Source organism: Marmota flaviventris, chromosome 18 (genome assembly GCF_047511675.1).
Source record: "Marmota flaviventris isolate mMarFla1 chromosome 18, mMarFla1.hap1, whole genome shotgun sequence".
NCBI lineage: Eukaryota > Metazoa > Chordata > Mammalia > Rodentia > Sciuridae > Marmota > Marmota flaviventris.
Genome location: NC_092515.1, coordinates 59,897,279 through 59,911,441, shown reverse-complemented (window position 1 = coordinate 59,911,441; position 14,163 = coordinate 59,897,279). Strand labels below are relative to the sequence as shown.

General features: G+C 47.9%; 1 protein-coding gene across 6 annotated transcripts in view; it reads right to left on the bottom strand.

Annotated features, from left to right (window-relative positions):
• Positions 1 to 366: 366 nt before the first annotated feature.
• The window catches only part of Usp10 (ubiquitin specific peptidase 10), a 64,262-nt gene continuing 50,465 nt past the window's right edge, over positions 367 to 14,163 (bottom strand). For 3 of the 6 annotated variants that reach the window (XM_071604414.1, XM_071604413.1, XM_027933083.3), the window contains exons 10-14: positions 13,009 to 13,186; positions 9,719 to 9,884; positions 5,907 to 6,051; positions 3,722 to 3,787; positions 684 to 1,373 (exon numbers count right to left, since the gene is read on the bottom strand). In XM_071604414.1, the coding sequence (XP_071460515.1) occupies positions 1,186 to 1,373; positions 3,722 to 3,787; positions 5,907 to 6,051; positions 9,719 to 9,884; positions 13,009 to 13,186 (743 nt within the window). In that variant the 3' untranslated portion in view covers positions 684 to 1,185. Of the gene's footprint in view, positions 1,374 to 3,721; positions 3,788 to 5,906; positions 6,052 to 9,718; positions 9,885 to 13,008; positions 13,187 to 14,163 lie in introns of all 6 variants that reach the window. The other 3 variants (XM_071604412.1, XM_071604415.1, XM_071604416.1) reach the window with 3 other exon arrangements.

Below are 14,163 nucleotides of genomic sequence, written 5' to 3'. Positions count from 1 at the left end.
CAGGGCATGGGGCAGGAGCCCTTGCCACCAGCCTCTCCCTGGCATGTGCTCTCTTCTCTTGCAGGCACCTGAGGGTGGTGCTGGGAGGTGCTGCTGAGCTGCTCAGCCTCCATTTAAACCACCATTTGGTGTACCTGGAAACTGCTGGGATACAGTACCAATGTGTATGTGTGTGTGTGTGGGGGGGGGGGGGCGCGTGTACCAGGACCTCCCTTTTCCAGCTAACTGGGATTCTAGGACCTCAGTGGCCCACATCCACAGCTCGGCTGGTGGCAGGGTTTCCTGTAGCCGGCAGGTGCAGCTGTGCCCCACGAACGCGTCACTGAAAAAGGTCTTTGCATTCAAAGAAACACAGGCAGCTTTAAACCAACTTTGTGATTTTTTATTGATGGGCGAAACTTTATACTCCTAGGTGTCACTAAACTGTGTACAAGTGGGGACGCGGCGGTACAGAGGAGCGACAGCAGAGCCGACAGAGCAGACTCGGGACGCAGCCTTGTGTTTGCCCTTCTTCATCACGGGTACACAGAAGCATGAATGCAATTTGGAATCTTTTAATGGCAATAAGGTTACAATCACCCATCTATGCAGACTAGCATCTTAACTCCAAATGTTGATCGCAATGTGTACGTAAGCAGTTTCTCATCGCACAATTATTAAAATGTACTTTTCCTGTTAGGAACCAGCAACTTATTTTTTATGTTTATTTTTCTTCTGAAGTAAGAACTATTTTCTTCTCCAATAACTGGCTCATTTTTATCAAAAACTAAAGGGTGGGGGAGGAAAGTGTAATGGATTAAAAAATTTATTTTTTAAGGAAAGATAAAATTCATTTTTCACAAATTTACAAGGTTGCTGGTGCAGAATTTATTCTACTAAGCAATTAGACTGGGAATCAAATGCAAGTTTCCCTTTCTTAGGAATCAGCATTATTTCAGAAATATGGGTTTTTGTGTATTCTTAAATCAAGCGACAGTCTGTTTCAACCAAATGATTTTGATTTGGAAGTTAGAAGTCAACATAAAACTACACTGCGCACAAACCCCAAGGCATCTCCTTTTCATTCGAGCCCATTTTCGCAAAAAGGAGAAAGTTTCTCTCTAAAGAGCCACTAAAGAGAGGCAGGAAGTTAGTGAGACTGGTGTTCTAAAAGCGGGCATCAGGCACACACACGCGCACAGAGGGTCACAGCAGGTCCACTCGGCGGTAATACAGGAGGTAGGCTGTGCGCTCAGCAGCTGGTTTCACCACCTGGTACTGGGTGACCACCTTGACCGTCTGGTCGTCGATGCGCAGCCAGCCATTCAGGCCAATCTGGAAGACGTCCGTAGTGTAATGGCCTCCGGTCGCGCTGCTGCCATGATGATAGACCACTGCAAGAGAGCAGCAGGCACTGTTAGAGGCAGCCCCTGTCCTGGGATGTCCATGGGAGAGGGGGAACTGAGAGCAGTGTTATAAAGCTCAAACAACGTGAATGATTTATAATACAAAGTTGCACATAGCTTCAAGGCAAGGTAAGAGTAAGGCAAGACAGATCTCGTGTTGGGGCCTGTATCCACACGTAACCTGTCACTATGTGTGGATGATACCACATGTGTAAGACACCTGTCTTGCACACCATCACATTATACACACACATTTTAGTAGCATATTTAAAACACCTAACACCTCACAAAGACACCTCCCACAGAGCCTCAGCAGCCACACAACCCATCCCTAGGCCTGTATTTATGTTTTTAAAGAATCCTGTAGTTCAACCATGAAGTCTTAGTCAAAGGCCTAGACAAGCTGGGTGAGGTGACGCACACCTGTAATCCCAGCAGTTCAGGAGGCTGAGGCAGGATTGCAGGTTCAAAGCCAGCCGCAGCAACTCAGGAAGACCCTGTCTCTAAATAAAATATAAAAAAAGGGCTGGGATGTGGCTCAGTGGTTAAGCACCTCTGGGTTCAACCCCTGGAACAAAACAAACAAAAGAAGCCTAGACCAACGTAAATGTTGGGCAAGGTGGTGAGGACAGCGAAGACAGTCACAGGACATGGGCTCCCCCTCCTGTGAGGCAGGGCGGAGAATGCCCATTCAGCTGGAGACATCAGGCTGGGTGAAGATGTCCTGCCAAATTCTGGACAGGAAGAGCAGTGTGGACTGCTAAGCTGTGTTCCCCCAACAGTGGTCCAAAGGCATAGCCACGGGCAGGCACAGTGTCATTGGCAGGAAATGTCAGCACTGAACAACCCAAACATCTCGGGCTCCAGCGGCAGCTGTCACGTCTGGGTGCTGAATGAATGTAGAAGGCCCAGGTCCACTCTGGGCTAGGAACGGTTGCTGGGAGGACAATGCTTAGAGTTGGAGGACAGAGCTACTAAAGGGGTGGATTCTGTCACTGGCCAGACTCTTTGGCTCTGCAGTCAGAAACAGGTAAACAGCCAATGAAGGTCCCAGCTTATTCTTGTGCACAAGTCACAGGACACAAGCATGTCTCTTAGGCCCCAAATTCTCTTTGGAATTTTTGTCCTGAATTTTGACCTTGAAGACCAATAGTTTTGTTTTCAAAGTAACCAACCAAGTCAGTAGAATTTGAAGAACCTGAGGGTTTAATTAATCCATACTTCCCATAAGACACCTCCACTCTAAATAAAAGTTCAAGAGAATTGTACTCCATACATCCCAGCTTCTTAAGGTAGCAGTCCAGGTAACTAATGTGTAACACATCACTTAGCCCAGGAGAGCCCACTGTCAGAGGCAGAACAGAGACCCAGGTTTGTTTGTTTGTTTGTTTGTTTTTTTGAAAAGCTTTTACTTTTTGAGAGTTCACTTCTTGAGAATGCATACATATTCACATTGAGGCACCTGACCCAGACACAAAGAATTCTCCACCCTGCCCCTGACTACCAACCTTCCCTTGCAAGGGTCTCAAGCGGGTAGATGCAGAGAAAAGGCAAAGAAGGTCCACTAGGACCTCAGTGCAGGCTCCAAGGAGCCAGGCTGGCCATAGAGCCAGGCTGGTTGGCTGCAGAGCCGCAGAGTGCCCACCAGACCTCAGAACTTCCACTCGCAGGCAAGGGAAGGAGACTGCACACACCCATGAGAGAAGGCACCTACTGCCACTTTCACTAGGGCCCAACAGGTCAGGGAGGGGCTGTGATCAGATGTTTTGAGGAGGAGGGGAAAGCAAAACCAAACAAACAAAACCCAACACAACAACAAAGCACGGGAGACAGGGGAGACAAGGGAGACAGAGAGAGCGGGTACCTTCCAGTGTGGCCAGATCCTTGGCCCTGGATATGGCTCATCAAACCCTTAAAACCTCAGGAGTGACTGAGGCAGACAGATGGGAAACCCTGCTGAGCCCCTCCAGGGATGGGGTGTGCCATTCACCCTCTCGGACCTCACTGTGGGGAGGCTGGAGGCCCAGGAGCCGGGGAGGTACCATATACAGTACCATATACAGGAGGGTCCAGGGACACCAGGGTGGGACACATCTCTTAACCCAGGAGAGTGACCAGCCGATACAGAGGCTCCACTGCCGGTCACCCCACCTCGCTGGCAGCTGAAGTTCACTCTGCCTTGAAGACAGAGGCATTCGCTTCAGGACCATCTCCCTAGGGCTCCCTGCCCACAGAGTAGAGCACACTCTGCAAGAGTGATGGCACACGGAAGGGGGCCTGGGGATAAAGGTTCCACCACTGCTCCAACAAGCAAGGGACAGCAAAACAGCACTTACCTGCAAAGAGCCTATAGGTTCTGTGGCATTTAAAATTCTTATTTTTAACTCCTGGAGAAAGCAGTTCTGAAAAACAAAACATCAACAGCTCCAATCCACAAAAGCACTTAGAGGTTCAGAGTAACAAAAGCCAAGGGCTAGGACAGTCTCTACCCAACAAGCCAGCAGCAGGGCGGAGAGCAGAGCTCTGCCCTTAGTGGACCAGGAGGGGAACCAGCGTGCAGGGCAGGGAGGAGTACAGGCCCAGCCCACCTGCGAGCTGCCCGAGCAAGCCCAGAACCACAAGGCTCAGGTTGGACGCCTCTTGCAAACAGATGCTCTAAAAAACTGCACAAGAAAAATGCTGTCCACTCAAAAGCAAGCTCACCAAAACAGTCCTGGGAAACCCAAGAATCAGAACATTTCATAAGTGAGTCACATCAAACTCTAACCATGTGAGGCCACTATGCTTCCCTGAGCCTGTGCCTTTCTTCAGGTTCAACTCCCAGGCAGGAGCACTCAGGGCCAGGAGGAGCCCATTCCAGGAGGCACTCTCGGCAGCCACTGTGCCTCCTCTCCTACCCCACCCCACCCCCACCCCAGCAAGATCCTCTGGCCCCCAGTGATGTCATTTCTCTTTCTACAAAGGATTTGAGGTGGGAGCAGATACAAAACCACATGTAATAAGCAAGGAGAGAGGTGCAATCAGCTTAGTCAGGAATGCCCCCAGGGCACAGTGGTACACGCCTGGAGTCCAGCAGCTTAGGAGGCTAAGGCAGAGCTCGGGAATTCGAGGCTGTCCTTGGCAACACAATGAGACCTCCAAGGAAGAGCAACAGAGAGAGGAAGACAGAAGCAGAAACACAGAAAGAAAGAGAAAGGAAGAAGAGCAAAAGAGACCCAGAGGAAGAAAAAGGAAAGAAACAGAAGGCAGGCCACCTGCTAGCACAGGCGGCTCCCGGGCAGGTGAAGGTCAAGGCGTCTCCTGTGCCGGGGCTGCCTCCCAGGTTCCTAGACAAGGCAGATTGGAAGGGGATCCATCATGCCTTACTGGCATCTCTCCTCCCTCTGGTCTCCAGATCAGAAGCCACACTGCTGGAGAGGGTGGAGGCAGCTGTGAAGCAGAGGGTGGAGGGACAGGGGACTGGCTGCAGCCCCACTCTGAGCCAGAGTCCCTAACAGAAGGTGCCATGTTGTCCTTGGGCACCAAGGGCACGACTACACGTGGCACCTGGCTGTGAGGAGACTCCAGGTGTGTCAGGCAGGTGGGAAAGAGCATGAGCTTCCTCAGCCAATGCTGCTAAGGCACCCGCCTCTGCTTCCCAGACTTTGGGACATGCCGACTCCTCAGGGTACCATTCTAACTTTCAATGTTGTACAAGACATTTTCACAAATTCTGAAGCATCGACAAAAGCTTTCCCTCAAGGGGTGCACTCAGCTGTCCTGCCGAGGCTTTAATCCAGGGCTCTTCTAAGTGGCTTTCTGAATGTGCTGAGCCCTGTTACCTGGGGGACTCATGGTCAAGGAGTTCACAAAGCTAACACACGCATCACTGCAACCAGAGGGAGTCCCACTGCCATCCAACCTCGCTGCTCAACACAGCTGTGGGTACTTACTTTGATGGACAAAGGCTCCGTTTTTCTCATCTAGTAAACCATATGGCTTACTCATTTCTGCCTGTTTTTACTTTTATTCTGTAGCGGCACTGGGGCCTGAACCCAGGGTCTCACACATGCTAGGCAAACGCTCTACTAATGAGTTATATCCCCAGTCCTTGGCCTCTATTTTTAAAAAGCCATTTTTAAAAAATATATATATCTTAGTTGTAGATGGACACAATACCTTTATTTATTTTTCTTTATGTGGTGCTGAAAATTGAACCCAAGGCCTCACACATGCAAGGCAAGCTTTCTACCACTGAGCCATAACCCCAGCCCTTTTAAAAAGCCATTTTTGTGACAATTTTAATATTAAAATCAAGAGGGGCTGAGGATGTAGCTCCGTTGCAGAGCACTTGCCTAGAATGTCTGGAGGGCCTGAGTTCTATTCCCAGCACCATACACAACACGCAAAACGTATGTAATATGACATATGTGTATGTCAAGAAATTTGAAATTTAAAAAGCCAAGAAAGTGCCCTTCATCTTGACATAACCCCCTATCACAAAATGTGGTGCTGGCCGCTCTGGGAGCACCTCAGCATTACCTTTGCTGATCTCCAGGTCCACAGGATAGTCGATGTTTTTGATCAACTTCTGACACCCGCCAGTCTTCTCATAAACAAATCGTTTCAGATGCAAGACAAGGACAGGAGGGAGCTTTTCCAGAGTCACTCTCCGACTTATCTCAACCTGGGACACAGAACACACCAGGACACCCGTCCTGTCCGACTGGGGGCAGCACATGTCTTCACCAGCACCCAATAGCAGGGCTCCGCGACCCTTCCTGCCCCAGCCCTGCAGCCCATCTGCGACTGCCAAGGGAAGTTCTGCACTGTGGCAGGCAGCCTGGATTCAGATGTGTTGACCTGGTTTTTCATAATTCTCAGTGTCATGATCTGGATTTGGAATGTCCCCTAAAGGCTCACAGGTCAGGGGCTTGGTCCCCAGTGCAGCAGTGTCCACACATGGGCTTCTGGGAAGTGCCTGGATCATGAGGCTCTGACCTGTCCGTGGACTAACACTCTTGATGATATTTCTGGGAGGGGGTGGACACTAGGAGGCAGGGCCTAGATACAGGCCGCAGCAGGTCCCTGAGGGTATGCCCTGGAAGCGTTTATCTTCTCTTCCGGCTCCTTCCCAGTCCACTCAATGCATGTGGTCTCAACAACACTGATGTCAGTTCTTTCAGTTCAATGTTTTCAAAAACCCTAAAGCCATTTATCCTAACCATCAATTTCATAATATTTTGGTTTTATCAATTAATATGCCCCTGACATATTTTTATAGATCCAAAAAATGCTCCTTTTAAATAAGCTAGATTTTTATTTTGGGTTTTTGGTGCTGGGGATCGAACCCAAGGATGCTTTACCACAAAGCTAAACCCCCAGCCTGTTTTAATTCTGGGACAAGGTCTCATGAGGTGGCCACTTTGGGCTTGCAGTCCTCCTGCCTTGACCTCCCAAACTGCTGGGATCATAAGCAATGAGCCACAGAGCCCAGCATAAAGCTAAATTTTCTTTAACCAGTTGTGTTTTCACTTTACCATTCACTGTACTTACAAACTCTTTAATATTTCCTATTATTTTCTTCGAGAATACTCTGACAAATTTAAAAAAAAAAAAAAAAAGCATCCAAGAGGTAACAACATAGTAAGAAAAACAAACCTGTCAGAGGACTGTACACATGTCAGATGTGGAGGTGTCCTCTGAAAGCAAGCTCAAGAGCCATCGCTGGTTGGACTGAGTGACCTCCCAGGCTCCTCCTGCGTATGTTCCCCCTGGTAAGATTCCAGGTGGAGAAACTACCTCACACTTCCCCACATCGCACTGTGCCTGACAGTGAGCATCTCTGGGCCCAGCAATTACCTATGAGCCAACAAAGGTGGGGCACTGCTGACAGTTCACCCTGGAGATCAGTTCTGTGAGGTTCCAGGTCCCCACCTGTGGATGGAAGGCCCAGATGACCTCTTAGGGTGCCCTTCAGTGCTTAGTGTCATTTGGAAGCTCTCAGTGACTCACTGAACACCTGAAATTCTTAATATGCATTTTGGGTTTCCAGACAAACTAAGGCACAATTTCCAATTAACCACATAGCCAGGCATTTTCTATATAGCTATTGTTTTTCAATGGATCTATACTTCCTATACTCTAACAGAGGAAGGAAAAAACCACCTTTCACCTAAAATCCAATAAAATTAAAATTGGGCTTTTATCTGCAGGATGTGTGTTTGTGCTGGGTTCAAGCCCAGGTCCTCGGTATGCCGGCTGCACGCTAGGCAGGGGCTCCAGCACAGAGCTACACCCTCAACACCAAATCTGATATATATATAAACATTTGTTAGTTGTCAATGGACCTTTATTTTATTTATGTATATGTGGTGCTGAGGATCAAACCTAGTGCCTCACATGCTAGACAAGCACTCTATCACTGAGCCCCAGCCCCAGCCCTAAATCTGGTATTTTTAAAAGGAAATTTTAAAACAGTCACATTCAAAAAAATGCATTCTTTGCTTTGTATACATATTTCCATACAAGTCATCCAAAAAGCCTCCCCTGCTCACACGCCTGCTCTTCTGGAAGCTCCTGACTGTGTGGGCAACACCACAGAGCCACAACAGGGTGCAGCACTCCTCTTCATCCTGAGGCTCCTCCCAATGACTGCTCTCCCAAAGTACCCCCGCCCCCTCCCCACAAGCAACAGGCTGACCACTGCTTGTCCCCAAGCCTGCACAGCCCTGGTCCTGATCAGTGTTCAACTGCAGCACAATAAGAGTACAGAAGGCACATTACGCAAAGATCTTTCCTGGGCTACCCAGGCAGAGGCTCAAGAACTCCCAGAAGGACCAGTGGCCCAACACAGCCATCACTGGCTCACAGAAGAGACTGAGGAAAGTGGCAAGAGCAGCCAGATACATGGTCCACCTCTGGAGTCACAGCTGCCATGGACTGGGCCAAGCTGATGAAGCCACCCACAGCCAGACACAAATACCCAGCCCGCTCTCTCTTCCATGGGCTCCTCCACCAGACTCTCAGCTTACCCAGGTATCTGTCTGGTGCCTAGCTCTTTTATTTTTAAAACGAAATTGCAGATCAGAAGCAAATCAGAAAACCTGAGAATGGGGCCTAACTTCTGCAGATCCCTTGACAATGTGGTTTAGCCAATCCAAAGGAGGAGTAAAGGTCTCCAAGGTCTCCTTTGCTCTTTTTTACTCAGCACACAGGTGCAGGAAAAGGACAATGAGGAGACAGGGGTCGACCTTACAGCTACCACACACTGCCTACCAACACACAGTTTCACAGGAACATCCGGTGCCTTACTCCAACCCTTCAACGAAGCCAGCGTTCACCTCGACACACGACTATGAACTCACTGCCACACTCTTTAAGAAACGGGGAAGGCCTTCTCTACTGTGGAGCAGAAAACAGGGAAAGAGAGAGAAGAACCAGGAAGCTCTGCCTTGCTCGACAGCTGACAGAAAGCACTGAGCAGTAAGCGGCTACTCCTAACTCACCAAGATGAAAAAGGTAAAAACTGTGCTGTGCACCATGAACATAAGGCAGCCCTGCGGGAGGCAGCACTGACCCTGTGACACCTGCTCAGACGGCCAGACATGCAACACAGCGCTAGACCTAAGACCCAAAGGAGATTATCAGCTTGTGCCACACAATTTAGAGCCAAGAGGTGGCTAGGATCATCCGTTTCACCACTCCATCCTTCTTCTTCTTCTTCTTTTTTTTGTACCAGGGATTGAATCCAGGGGCCACATCCCCAGCCCTTTTTTATAATGTATTTTTTTTAATAATATAAAAATATTATCTAGAGACCGGGTCTTGCTGAGTTGCCTAGGGCTTAGCTAAGGTGCTGAGACTGGCTGGCCTTGAACTCACGATCCTCCTGCTTTAGGCTAGCAAGCTGCTGGGGTTACAGGCATTTTTATTTACTTTTGATACCGCAGATTAAAACCAGGAGCACTTAACCACTGAGCTATGTCCCTAGCCCTCCCCCACCCTGCTGCCTTTTTAAAAGTATTTATTTTTTAGTTGCAGTTGGACAGAATACCTTCATTTATTTTTATGTGGTATGAGGATTGAACCGAGGGCCCCACACGTGCAAGACAAGCGCTCCACCGCGGAGCCACAACCCCGGGCCCCTAACCCTTTTTATTGTGAGACAGTGTCTCCCTAGGTTGCTGTGGCTGGCTTTGAACCTGCAACAGGCATGTGCCACCACAACCGCTCCATTCTTAAAAAGTGCAAATTTTCAATACAAAAAATTTAAGCAACTGATCTGAGAGGCAGAATTCAAATTCACTTCCCCTCATTCCTAATTCTGCATTCTTCTTCAACTACGAACATACCTCTTGTTTGGTTTTTGTAGTATAACCTTGGACAGACTCTCTGGCCACCAAGCTTTCCAGTGCATCCTGAACTGTGCGTATCTTGTCAGACTGGATATCCAACTGCAATGTGAAGAATGGCTGCAGAGTGGCAGATTCTTTTGAACTCTGCTGGTAGACCACAGACCTAATAATTGAAAGCAAAAAAAAAAAAAAAAAGTAAGAGCCCACTCCTTGCCACTTTCCCTTAAGATTGACCACCAGGAAAGGAGAATAAGCACTGAAAATCAGATTACTCAGTTATCACTTTTAGGAGATTAGAGAGCACAGAAAAGCTAAAGGTACACTGAATTTATAAATGACTCAACACCCCATGCTAGGTGTCAGTACCCAAGCCTAGCCTTGCTCCAGCACTCAGGAAGGACACCCATCTCCTCTTCCAACTCTCCACCTCCATGCCACACTGCTACTCCAAGTGCCGCTCAGTAAGCGTGACCAACCATCTTGCCTGGCCTCAAACTGCAGACACTTTTCATTTTCTCAGAGCTGCTCTAATAGAGGAAATTCCAAGGTGAGCAATATTTTAATAGCATATTTCCCCTGAAAGATGACACACAGAAGGGGAGCAGGGTGTGGAAGATAAAACCAAGTTGCATTCCAAGAAGACAGACTTCCTCCCTTCCAAGAAAGGCTCCAATTCCATCTGGTTTTTCTAAGTTTTTCTGAGAAGAAATCGGACATTCAGCCCATCTCCCATTTAGGCTCAGCAATGAAACAGCCCAGGAGTCACCATAAGGGAGTCTCTTCTGCAGTCAGAGTGACTGGTTCATGAAGGGATGAACTGAGTTGGCAGTCTCCCTAGACTGCCCAGGAAGACCCACGGAGAGCAAGCTGAAGGCTGCTCCATCCAGGGTTTATCACACACTGCCACACTCTTCCAGAGCTGAGGGACAGCAGCTCTCTGGGCTCAAGAAAAGAACAGTGGAGACACCAGTGAGGAGAGCTGGTAAAGCAGTCAAGAGGTGGCTGCCTTCTTGACACAAAGAGCCTGTATTTTGTGTCCCCCCCCCACCACCAAAAAAGGGTGGGGGTGGGGCTTGGAAAAGGGCTGATCTTCCTGGGGAAGCTGAAAGCACCGGGAACAAGGCTGAATTTTAGAGGAGAATCTCTCTCTCAACTGGTCTGAAGAGAGAATCATGCTGAATGGTGGCTTAAGACTTCCTAAATTATAGGATTCTTTATCTTTGCTTTATCATTTTTCTAAAAAGAAACAAAGACCGCACGCACCTAAGCTGGGGCTGGCAGCCAGGCCACCATTCAGCCACGCCAGCAGCTGCATCACGGTGGGTTCTGGCATGTCCAGTTATTATCCTTAGACACATTTGGGATCTCTGGGTATGGTGGCCTTCTATGGCCTTGCAATTTTGATACTCCACCTCTGCACCAAAAAGCGGAGGGATGGGGGCTCTTGTTGCCCCCCCTTGAGCTGTCCCCTTGTCTGTGTCCTTGAGAGAGCATCCCCAAAGTGCTAACACCATGCTGCTGGCTGGTGGAACAGAAGGCAGTCACCCTCCCTGAAGATTGCCATGCTGGATCTCTGTCCCCTCAACCTGTCAACACAGGACATCCCAGGACGTGTCTGCCAAGATGAATCGTGGCAGCAACAGTCAGTGTGCAGCGTTCCCCAGAACACACATGACCACACAGCTCCACAGACTCCAGAACACCCAAAGAGAAGGGCCTGCAGCTTCGCTTCAGTGCTGGACATGGCCACGTGACTGGCTCAAAGCCCAGTTCCAGACAGGACAGAGACCAGCTTCTGAGGGCATCGCTGCAGATGTTTTGAGGTTCTTTATTAACCTGTTGAAAGCTGCTAAACCCAGAGTAAATGACTAGACCAACTCCTGACACCTTGAAAAGCTGCTGCTTTTTCTGATACTCATCATGGGGACAACACAGCCAAAGTCTCACTAAGTATACCCTGCAAGGCCTTCCAGAAGACCCTTACTGACAACAGGCCCTTAGAGCACTGCTGATGAGGGAATCTGCCTGGACACAGAACATGTCAGGCCCACACAATGTGGCGGTGAAAGGCTCTAATGCAAGTAAACGAAAACCTTTCAGAAGGACGTCAAGAATGAACAGCAAGCTGGTTAAGGGAAATGGCACTGAGCTAGGGTCATGGATCCTCCTCTGTGTGACAGTATCTCCCTCCACTCCTTCACTTCCTAGCTCACATGGTCTGATGTCTAAACTCCTCCAACCCATTCACAACCAGCGCCAAGATAAAGAATCAACCTACATGTCCGTCCAAGGATGAATGGTTAAAAAACCGTGGTGTGCACACACAACAGAATATTACTCGGCCTTAAGAAAGGGGATCCTGTCTGGGACTGGAGCTCAGTGGTAGAGCTCTTGCCTGGCACATGTGAGGCACTAGGTTCCATCCCCAGCACCATATAAATAAATAAAGTGTTGTGTTCATCCACAACTAAAAATATTTTTTAAAAAGAGGGGAGGGGGGTGGGGAGCTCCTGCTACCTGCCAAAACATGGATGGACCTGGAGAACATTATGCCAAGTAAAATAAGCTGAACACAGAAAGGAAAATACTGTATGCTCATACTATCTCTGGAATCTATTTTTTTAAAAAGGTCAAATACACAGAGACAGAGATTACCAGGGGCAGGGGCAGAAAAGGAGATGGGAGATGCAGCCAGGAAGTACAAACCAGTAGATCTGCAGGGTGAGCAAGACAAAGACCTGACAGGTCTTTAAGGGCTGCAGTGAATGGGGTGACTGTGTCCAGGAGCTTTGCTACATGAGTGGACTGCAGTTGTTCTTGCCACGACAACAAAGGATGAACTATGTGAGACAAGGGATATGTTAACTTACATGTCTATGGTAATCATTTTACTATCCATATTTTATAACAAATATATTTTTACATCAAATAATAAATAAATAAGTAGGTAAAGCACCTCCAATAAGGTACATGAATTTCTCTTAATGAAACAAATAGCTCAGTCAGTTTGCTCTTCTCTTACTATGTGGTAGTGAGCAGCTACACCTGATTGACAGACAGGCCAGCCCTCTGGGGACAGTGCCCTACAGAAGGGCCCAGTAAGCAGGAGGACAGCACTGGAGGCTGACAGGGAGGCACTCAGAAGGACAAGCAAAGAGCAGGCAGGAAGTATAAAAGCAAACCACGGATTGCAAAACGCGCCAGGACAGTTCTCACACCTCCCTGATAGCAAAAACGATGAAACCCTGAAATAGACAAACACTAAATTTTTCCAGAAAATCATAAACCTGATGTGTCCACCAAAAATGCCAGTGATTGGAGTCTGAACAAAATCCGCCTGGCGGGTGACAGAAGACTTGTTCCTGGGGCCCACTTGCTCCCATTCATCCTCGCTTCCTCCACCTCGCTCCTCCTGCTCCTCCTCATCTGCCAAGTGGCTTCTGGGCCCATTGGAGACTGTGAGTTCTGGAAAGGAGAGGGTTTGCTTAGGCTACGGGTTATAGCACCAGAAATAAAGAAAGGTTCTATGTGAAGCACCTGAACAGACCTGCCAATTGTAGTTTTAAAAATAAAATCAGGGTGTATCTACCTCAAGAGTCACAACAGCCAAACGCAACACGTGCAGCTTCATGGATTTACCATGTTGTGGACTGCATTAACTACTGTGAAAGAGGTTCTTGGGACAACTGGAGAAATCTGCAGGCATGCTGGAAAGCAGATAGAATTTGTAATCGCCGTTGGTTTTTTCATGAGAGTAGGGGCTGTGGATATGTAGGAAAGACTCTTATCCTGGGATTGAGTGCTTTAGCACTGAGGAGCAAATTAAACTATTATTTGCCCCTTGACTTTAAATCATTCAGGAAAAACGTAAACAGTGTGTGCAAGCACACGCATGCTCATGCCGAGAAAGGTAAACAATGATATATTAATGACTGCAGACTCCAGCAGTCGTGCAGCTACTTATCAAGGTACTCTTTCTGATTTTCTGCATGCTTGATCATTTTCCTAATTAAAAGTATAGGACAGGGGCTGGGATTGTGCCTCAGTGGTAAAGCCCTTGCCTAGCACGTGTGAGGCACTAGGTTTAATCCCCAGCACCACATTAAAAAACCTAAATAAACAAAATTGAGGTATTGTGTCCATCTAAAACTAAAAATACATTTAAAAAAAAAAAGTCTAGGACGGGGGCTGGGGTTATAGCTCAGCAACAGAGTGCTTGCCTTGCACATGTGGGCACTGGGTTGATCCTCAGCACCGCATAAAAACAAAAAGATATTATGTCTATCTTAAAAAAAAATCTTAAAAACAACAAAAAAGTATAGAACAATAGCAGAGGTTTGAGCTAAATTTTAATTTATCTAAATATAATTATCAATGGTATATAAAAGACAACATAAAATAACTAGTTATCTTTTGGGGGAATGGGTACCAGGGATTGAACT